Source organism: Tachysurus fulvidraco, chromosome 20, assembly GCF_022655615.1.
Source record: "Tachysurus fulvidraco isolate hzauxx_2018 chromosome 20, HZAU_PFXX_2.0, whole genome shotgun sequence".
In the NCBI taxonomy this organism is placed as follows: Eukaryota; Metazoa; Chordata; class Actinopteri; order Siluriformes; family Bagridae; genus Tachysurus; species Tachysurus fulvidraco.
The window spans coordinates 4,488,734-4,498,828 of NC_062537.1; the positions used below are offsets into that span (position 1 = coordinate 4,488,734).

Here is a 10,095-nt window from a genome sequence, read left to right on the forward strand (position 1 = left end):
TAATCTTTGATCGTTCAATTCTGCCAGTTGTGTAGTAGCTCATATAGTTCTTGGGAATTGATTTGAACGTTCATGAAGTTCTGGCTGCGGTAACTATTGTTTACTTCTTAATCTAATAAATACAGCCATATATTCAGTAATATATTAGAAGTAAGTCTTAAGGGTCAAGTAAGTCAAAGTTTTTGTTTTTTGAATGATTTTTCAAGAAGACGTCATCAAAAGAGGTAAGAAATATGTATGACCTTTTAAACTGTGAAGCTTTGAGTTCAATAATCAAAGCAGGTTAGCAGCATTAAACTAAAAAAATAGTGTGTATGACGAACATACACACTTTTGAGTCACCGTTTGCGTAACCGTAGCATTCCTGTCAGTGCAAACCTTTCTTGCCATTTGTCAACAAAAAATCTTGCTCCATTTTTTTGTTGTTGTTTTTACACAATTCTGTGTAAACTCTCTTTAGAAATCCTCAGACCAGCCCATTTGATACCGATAACAATGCTATAGATCTCAGAGATCACATTTTTACCCCTTTCTGAGGTTTGGGGTGAATATTATACTATAGCTCGACCGATAGATTTTCTGAATTCTCACCATTCTGTAATGAAATTCAAAAGACAGATAGATTTGAAACTATTACACATACATATTAAATGTAGCATTTTAAAAAAAAAAAAAGTTTGTGTATAATATACATTTGACATTCGTAATATAACAAAACATTTTCACGTCACTGGTTCAGCTGCAGCATTCATTCGCCTCAGTGGGTTCTTGACTTCCTGTGGTAAAGACCTCAGATGTTAAGATTGTGCGGCTGATTGAAACAAATGTTTGTGAAAGCTTTTCCTGCGGACTTTTTTTTCTTTTTTCTTCTTCTTTTTTAACTCGCAGCCAGAATTAGAAGTTCGACTTGGTTTCAGCAGCTTGACAAGGTATCAGCAAGGGTAAGTTACTTCTACTGTCTGAAAGGGTAAAAACCTGAGGGATTTAAATGTTAAGTACTATTTGAACATATGTTTGGTTTGTTCTTTAGGGTGTCGTTTAATATAATCATAATTTAACATAGTTGGGAAGAAGGAAAATGAGCCTTTCACGTGTATGGATGAACAGTACTGAGGTTTCATATGTGGTTCGTCGCAGATCTTCGTTTATCCTTCAGATGAAAGCACAGATAACTTTGAGGAAGTTTTAAAAAGTCATGATTGTGATATTTAAACATCTTTTGAATTCAGAGCATTGAAGCGTTCTACAGAGAACCAAAATATTTGACAACTGATTTAATGAATTTGGGAGGCTGGGGGTGAATATTTTATTTTGAAAACATGAATTTAAAAACGATAACCCTTCAAAAGGATCATTTTTGGAAAAAAATTAATATCATGAATTCGGTTGTGTTTAAAAGCCATTTAAAGCTGAATTAAGAAATCTAATGTAAATATTTCTCTCTTGCTTCTATACTTCCCAAACAATGGAACAGTGAAGCTAGGAAACGACATGAATGACTCCTTGGACGAAGACTATTCATATGACTATGACATTGATTTGTCTGGAACATCAATTAAATCAATTGAAGTAGCATCGCTTGTGTTCTACTGCCTAACATGCTTCCTTGGAGTTCCTGGGAATGCCCTTGTAGTATGGATTGCAGGAGTGAAGATGAAGAGGACCATTAACACCATCTGGTTTCTGAACCTGGCCATCGCCGACCTCCTGTGCTGCCTGTCCATACCTTTTACCGTGGCTGTAATCCTTCTAAAGCATGACTGGCCTTATGGAGACGCTATGTGCAAAGTCCTACCCACGATCATTGTCATCAACATGTTTGCCAGCGTCTTTACCCTGAACCTCATCAGCCTGGATCGCTTTATCCAGGTTGTTAAACCAGTGTGGGCTCAGAACAACCGTACGATCAGGTTAGCATGGATATGCTGCGCTTTGGCATGGGCACTGGCCATACTCCTCAGCCTTCCGAATCTAATCCTACGAAAAACGTTCACATCAGAGACCTTTAACATGACCATCTGCATGTTCAGTAGCAGAAATACTACAAATATAGATGAATTCAGCTCCGACAAAGATGCCTCTTACAGGGCGCTAACCATGGCCCGGTTTGTGCTAGGCTTCCTCATACCACTCCTGTCCATTGTGTTTTGCTACAGTGGAATCAGCCGGAAGGTTATGAGCAGCCAATTTCATGCAGGAAGAGCATTCCGTATCATGTTGGCTGTCGTGGTGGCATTTTTTCTCTCCTGGTTTCCCTACCATGTGGTGGGTCTGTTGGAGGTTTATGGTGGGACACAAGAAGCCACACTAGCTGAAGACCTTGATCCCCTGGTCATCTCTTTCGCATATGCCAACAGTTGCATGAACCCAATATTCTATGTGTTTGTGGGGCAGGACTTTAAAGAGAAAGTCAAACTCTCGCTGAGACGGGTCTTCGAGAAGGCGTTTAGCGAAGATAACACGATGAGTTCCAAAGGACAACAGTCGTACTGCACCAACTCCTCAAATGCCCAGCTGTGACCGTGACAAGGAGCATATTTTTATGCTTATGTTTGTGTAGTGAGTAATATCTTTAACAATCCGTATAATTAACCCAATCGGTAATGACATGATAATCAGAGCTCACTTTCATCTTTCACTAGTCTCTTTGTACGACTACTATTGACTGTAGTGCCGAAAGGGATTAATCCCTTGTTTTTACCCAAAGAGAGTGATGCAGCGGCACTTTAATCCTTTATCCTTTTCTTTTCAATTAATATATACTTCATTATTTTACTATTTTTGTATAATTTAATTTTTTTTTATAATTTTCCTATAGTTTAAACATAGGAATAGGAATAATCGATGTAATTTAAGTTTATTATAAATACATTTACATTTGTTAATGTATACTGTATGGATTAACATTTTTTGTGATAAGTTAGACAACATTGTTTAATGGTTTTTCATTATAATTTCATTTTTAATGCTAATTAATTAATCAGATTTATCAGGTTCACATGGATTCTATTGGTCTGACAGGTTCATGTTTTCACATGAATAACACGGGTTTGAAATGAGGTGCACTTTTAAGATGCATTCCTTTGACATGAATGGAGTCCTGATTTCATCAGAAAGGATTCCAGGATGTTAATGTTGTGTTAGTGACGCACATCCGATCTGCATTCTTGGACAGTTTGTCGGATTCGGGGACTTTGAGATTTTAATCGTTCTTGAGTATGTTTTTGGACATGCACTGGTTCAGTTTGACTCAACATGACTCAGATTAATAGTGTCATTAAAAATGGTGGGTGTTTTTTTTGTGTGTGTCTAAATGTCTTCTAGTTATTTCTAGCATGCAGGCACAGACACCTTGATATATGGCATAAAGTCTGAAAGTAAGCTCTCTTGAATTCTTAGAAATGTAAATAAAGCATTATATAATCAGTTATAAAGTGTAACTATAATAAATTTCTGAAATAACAAAACATGCTGTATGACTGTGTGTGTGATGCACTACAATATTCCAGACAAAGCGATTCCAACTAGGCAAGGCAGCATTGTGAAGTTCTCAAATATGTGGGACAACCGACAGTAATTGAACAATGCTTTGGCCTTTCATGACGCTAAAAAAAAACTTTTGTACAATTTAGTATAGAAAACTGTTTGTTCTTTTATTAGGTTTAAAAATAGTGACCTTCTATGGTACCAGAGGAAATCACGCTTATCTGACAATGTGTTAAAACACCTTTAAACAGCGACTAACACAATTTTCATGTCCGATGTTAGACGTTGTTAAGCAGAGACTAAAACAACATGAGGCAAGGACAGAGGCTAGGTTTTACATTTTCATTTGAGAGATTTCAAGTATCATGTCTAGGACTTTAAATGGACAGAAATTAGCATGAAATTTACAAGAAATAACTGAAGACTTTTAAACGGTGAAGCTTAGTGTTCAATAATCAAAGCAGGTTAGCAGCACTAATCCACACCATTGGTTCAGCTGCAGCATTATTTTGAATCACTGTTTTTTTTGGCTTCCTCTGTTTAAAGACCTAAATCCTAAAAAGATTGTGTGGCCAATTGTGTCTATCAGACTGCTATTTTTGTCTTCTTTCCTTTGCAACTCAGTCAGAATTCGATTTGAATGTGAATTATTTGATTTGAATTGTGATCATTTTGATGTTTGTCAGACAAACGCTAATTTTAAAGACAAGTGCTTAAAAAAGTTCATCTGTGGACCTGATTATTTCTGCTGACCGAGAGATAGATCGAATTTATATTCTGCATCATCTTATATTCTGGCTCATTTATATTCTACGGCCAGTCGGAATTGTTGACCGAATGTTTGGAACAAACTACCAAAAGCATTATTACTTTGGATCAGCATTTCACAGATGATGTGTAGGATGTTTTTACTTTAATTATTTCTGTGTCGATAAATAATTTCTGCCTGACTAGCAGTTCCATTTCTGCGAATTCCTGATTTGCGAAACAATGTGCTGTAGCAGAAATGGCTGTATACCAGAGCATATTAAATATTGTGCATAATAAGGAACTTTTCTTTTCTATATAAGAGGATGTGGTTGACCTTGCAAGATGATGATGATTATACAATACAATAGGTTTCCAACACAACCTTAATTACAAACCACCTCGCTATAGGTTTTATATATTACAATATATTATTTATATAAATAATTTATATTATAATTTCATGACATTAACTTAAAAAAAGAAAGAAATGACTGCATTCAGATTGATTTGTGCCTCAGGTTATGTAGAATATCGTTATACATGCTTGCATGTGTATATAATATTGCATGTGTGTCTAAACCTTGTGCATGCAAACGTTCAAGTTGCAGTGCATCTTATTTCAAACTTTAATAATCGTAACAGTTTAAATAAGAGGAAAAAGAAATGTCAAAACGTCTTGATGCTTTGTGCAAGGCTAATGTCCTACTTGTGTTCTGTGTATGATCCACCAGGTGGCACCAAAACACAAATATAAACCTGAATTATTATTGCTGTGTCAAACATTTGTCCAGGTCGAATGTTATTTCTGTTTTTAATAAATTTGTATTTATTTGATGCTTCATAAAGGCACAAATGCATAGCAGATTCTTAAGTGAAAATGGTTCTTACCATACTGACCAAGTTCCTGTTTCTAGTGCACTGTGAAACCTTCTTAAACACTTTCCACACTTCAGTTTTGCTGAAGAGGCTTCTTAGCAACTTATTTACTGTCACTATTCCTTTTTTTTTCCACTGGTTTCTAAAAAGTCACATGTTCTAGTTTGCAAACTTTTTTTTTCCAACCCTGTTTGTTTGGACCATTCTAAAGAACGACGCTTACAAAACCAAAATTCAAGCACGTTGATCTTGATCTTATGCAAGCAGAGCATGCAGATAAGAGTGTATTGCGTAAACTGGGTTTAATATAGCATGCACATGGTAGCAGAAATAATTCACCACAGAATCCTAGTGGTATCTGTGCTGAAGATATTAATGAGGAACTCGAGCATTCATCTTCGCTATAAGTGCTTCATCCTCATCGGGTTTGTGATGGATCTGGAGGCTATCCTGGAAACACGGGTGCAAAGCAGGAAAACTCCCTGAATGGGATGCCAGTCCATTATGCATGTAAATATTCACATAGGGACACATTAGCATAGACAATACTCCACAAGCCTTTTGGGGAAATGGGGAATAAAACAGAACCCAGAGGAAACCTGTACATGGGAGTGTGTGAGAAACGAGAGAGATACTGACCTGAGCTCAGGATTGAACCTGGGATCATTAGAACTGATAGTCTAGGGGTGTGTGTTTGTGTGTGTGTGTGTGTGTGTGTGCGTGCATGCGCGCGCAGCTTAGTGTAAGTAAGAAGACACATAATATGCATGTTTTTACAACTTGTATGTTATTTCTCTCTCTAATCATTTCTATTACTGGTTAGGATTCAGAGGAGAGAGAGAGAGAGAAAGGAAGAAACTAAAGACAGGAAACTAAAACCACTGCCAATATGTATTGTAAAGACACTGTGTAACTTGAAAGTTTGTGAACCCTTAAAGCGTTTCTATATTTCTACACAAAACGATTTTCACAGAGGTCCTAAAAGTAAACAAACTGAACACAAATGAGCCAAAAATAATATACTTATAATTATTGGGAAAAATGTTCCAGCATTACAGTACATATCTGCGACTTGCGATAACTACAAGTGAAGTTTCCAGTATCTGTTGATCAGTCCTGCACGTCGGCTTGGAAGAAATTTATCCCATCTGTACAGAAGGGCTTCAAGACAGGGATTTTTCTGTGTTTCCTCAGAGGAACTACTTGATTCAGTTCTTTCCACAATTTTTTCGTTTGGATTAAAGTAACGGATTTGACTTCATTCTTTTGTAGACAGACTTGGGTGCTTGTCGTCTTGGTGTATGAACCGTTTTCCCTTGAGATTCAGTTCATGGACAGATGTCTTGCAATTTTCCTTTAGAAATCATTGGTATCATTCTGAATTCATTGTTCTATCAATAATGACAAGCTGTCCTGGACCTGATGCAGCAATACAGGCCCAAAGCATGATACCACCACCACCACCACCACCACCATGGTTCACAGATGCTATAATGTTATTATGCTCAAATTCGGTATTAGTCTTTCAAAAAAAAAAAAAATAATGCTTCATATTTGAACCAAAAGGTTTTATTTTGATCTCATTCATCCACAAACTATTTTTCCACTAGTCCCCTGTCCATATGATCTTTATCAAACTTTAGGCTTTATCCTTTCCACTGTGCCATGCACACCAAGGTTGTTCATTGTTCACCTGATGGCAGACACACAAGCATTAACCTTAGCCAAAGTAACAAAGGAAAGAGGCCTTTAGTTGTTTAGAAGTTACCCTTGGTTCCTTTCTGACCCAACAGACATTGATATTTGTTGGGTGACTAATTCTGGGGAGTGTACTAATGGTCTTAAATTTTCTCCATTTGTACAGATAGATTTGTAGAGTCCAATCTCAATACAGATGGTTTTGTAACCTTTTCCAGCCAGATGAGCAATAATAACTCTTTCTGAAGTCCACAGAAATCTTTCTTTGCCATGATCCACTTCTATAAATGTGTTGTGATCGTGAACATCAGATTTTGATATATCTATGTCCTTTAAATAAAACAGGGTTCTTTCAGACACCTGATTGTTTTTAATCAATGGAATGACATTCATTCATTCATTCATTTTCTACCGCTTATCCGAACTTCTCGGGTCACGGGGAGCCTGTGCCTATCTCAGGCGTCATCGGGCATCAAGGCAGGATACACCCTGGACGGAGTGCCAACCCATCGCAGGGCACACACACACACTCATTCACTCACACACTCACACACTACGGACAATTTTCCAGAGATGCCTGATTGAAATCAGATAAACTCTTGAAATTAAATATTAATCCTAGAGGTTACACCTACTTTTGCCACTCATATATCTAATATTGGAATCTAAGTAAAAGAATTACCAAGTATAATATTTTTTATTTGATTAAGTTCACGTTGTCTGCTTGTGGGACCTGTGGGAAAATGTGATGGTGTTTTGAGTCGTATTTATGCAGAGCAAAAAAACTTTCTAAAGGGTTCGCAAACTTTCAAGTGACCCTGTATAATGAGTATAAACATTTGTCTAATTACATACACATTATACCAGCTTCACATTAGCATTAGATGTGGTACAGTAGTTTCTGCGAACTATGTGTCTACAAGTATTTGTTTACAATTTGGTTGAAACATCCAGAGCCCTGTGACGGTCATCATGGCTGGACGTAGAGCTCCACATTTGGATAAAATGCCCAGCTTTCTTCACCTTTCTCACAAAAGTGACAGTAGCTGGTGTTTTTTTGAAAGTGCTCTTTTTTAATTTTTATAACATGGCATGTGTCGGTCAAAGTTTGCAATACAAAGCTACTAGACATTCAGTCACGTCTCCATGAAAGAACGTGACCAGCATGCTCACAGTAAATCGCGCACATAACCCCATCCTAATCATTCTAAACAAAGGTACATAAGCACACGATATAGATTTAGGCTTATGGTATATTTTATAAAACATTCAGTGGGGGAGGGAGGCAAACTGAACTGAATGCACCTATGATGGGAAAATAATCAAGTTTTCTATCCTCAATCCTCAAAATAAAAAAGGCCTCAATCCTTTTTCATTTCCGCCGCATCCTTGTTTTCATTCATGCCTTGGCTCCGAACGAGCAGCCTCTGGATCCACTCGTTCTTTAACCTGTGGAGAGTCAGAAACTTAGTGTTCTGTGCCACGAGCACTGTCAATATTAGCTGAATGTCTCTGGGGGCATTCAAAAAGTTGTATAACATCATTATAGCATATAAGAAATGTTATTTGGATATGCAATATTTATAGGGTGTTTGCTTCCTTTATTTATCGTAAGTAACAAAATGGCCATATCAGATTGTATATGATATTACAGTCTGAGGGCACGGTGGCTTTGTGGTTAGCACGTTTGCCTCACACCTCCAGGGTTTGCATGTTCTCCCCGTGCCTCGGGGGTTTCCTCCGGGTACTCCGGTTTCCTCCCCCGGTCCAAAGACATGCATGGTAGGTTGATTGGCATCTCTGGAAAATTGTCTGTAGTGTGTGTGAGTGTGAGTGAATGAGTGTGTGTGTGCCCTGTGATGGGTTGGCACTCCGTCCAGGGTGTATCCTGCCTCGATGCCCGATGACGCCTGAGATAGGCACAGGCTCCCCGTGACCCGAGAAGTTCGGATAAAGCGGTAGAAAATGAATGAATGAATGAATTACAGTCTGAACTGTGGAAAATTAAAGGAGGAAAGTACCATCGTGGAAGCGGGGGTGTGGTCGGGCACCGGTTTGTGATTGGAGGGCAGAGCTAGGAAATGTGATTGGTAAGGCACTTCTGCTGAGATCTCTGCAATACTTATTTAAGGATTATTACTGTACCTTGCTGTGAGAAACATCGCCAATTTGTTATGTTTTTAACTTTGTATTCTGTTGTTTTTGTTGGTAGGTTGAAGGACATTTTTTCACCATTTAGCCTTTGGCTTCGTGACCTATTACTCTGGTTTGGTTGCCCTGTACCTCCGGGGTTGGGAGTTTCATCCCTGCCTGCCTCTGCCAGGTGTTCATGGAGTTTGCATGTTTCAGGGATTCTCCTGGTTCACAGGTTTTCTTCCTCCAGTTCAAAGACATGCATTGTAGGCTAACTGACTTCTCCAAATCGTCTGTAGTATGTTCGGTTAATAGCGAGCTAGCTTGTTTACAATCGTCTATAAGAAACAGTGGCCTAATGTTTAATTCCATCATTCCATCATGATTTCTCAGAAGCGGTCACATCATGTCAGTGGAAGTTGAGAAAGTTCAACTTATAAAGCTGACCAACTGGTGCTATAAAATGGAACCACAAAAGAAGATCTATTCTTTATAAAAAAAAAAATAACTAAATAAATCTAATCATCCCTTTCCATCTTCCCTAGTGGTCTTAACCATGTATTCCTTCACTGCACATATGGCTCCCTGACTCCGAGTCAATTTTTCACAATAATCTCCAATTTTGATTTAATAGACAGGGGTTTTCTTGGTAATCACCCCTGCCAGACAATAATAAGCCCTAAAAAGTCCCAGTGACAGAAACAAAGAATCTGGTTTTGATAAAGAAGCATTTCTCCCAAAGGAAAGTCATTTAGGCTGAGCCGGTTTGCTGGATGTGGCAGGCGTACGTACTTTGATAAAGCACTCCTCTTCATTCTGGCTTCTTCTTTCCCAGTCATCTGATGGTGTCGCTCTATCTTCTGCTCCCAAAATTTCTTTAGCTTTTGTTTGTCATGAATCTGGGCTAAATTCATCGCCTGTACGGAAAGGGAGCAAAATAGTTTAGGGTGATTGATAGACACAGGAAGGCTTAAACCCTGCTGTAATGCTATGACTTGGAGCCTTTGTATCGAGCCGCCACAGTGCCTCGGGAGCTGCTTTGGCCTTTTACTAGTGGTGTGTAATAAAATCAGCAGAATAAAGACCAGTAAAATAATGTGTACTACTCTACTGCATTAAGCATTGTGAGGCAGATTCATTCTTTCCTATAAA

General features: G+C 38.1%; 1 protein-coding gene and 1 long non-coding RNA gene across 3 annotated transcripts in view; one reads left to right on the plus strand and one right to left on the minus strand.

Moving 5' to 3' along the window:
- The first annotated feature begins 31 nt into the window (after positions 1-31).
- Positions 32-3,467, plus strand: LOC113638303 (C3a anaphylatoxin chemotactic receptor). 2 transcript variants are annotated; one of them, XM_027139336.2, is made up of 2 exons: positions 32-941; positions 1,475-3,467. In XM_027139336.2, the coding sequence occupies exon 2, from the start codon at positions 1,492-1,494 to the stop codon at positions 2,518-2,520; it is 1,029 nt and encodes a 342-aa protein (XP_026995137.2). In that variant the 5' UTR covers positions 32-941; positions 1,475-1,491; the 3' UTR covers positions 2,521-3,467. The 2 variants fall into 2 exon arrangements, with proteins under 2 accessions (XP_026995137.2, XP_047661217.1); XM_047805261.1 differs by having other exon boundaries at positions 32-929.
- A 2,409-nt stretch (positions 3,468-5,876) lies between these two features.
- LOC125139707 overlaps positions 5,877-10,095 on the minus strand; it is a 5,974-nt gene continuing 1,755 nt past the window's right edge. Inside the window, exons 3-4 of the long non-coding RNA XR_007138764.1 lie at positions 9,736-9,860; positions 5,877-8,259 (exon numbers count right to left, since the gene is read on the minus strand). This is a non-coding gene — a long non-coding RNA (uncharacterized LOC125139707). The remainder of the gene's footprint in view (positions 8,260-9,735; positions 9,861-10,095) is intronic.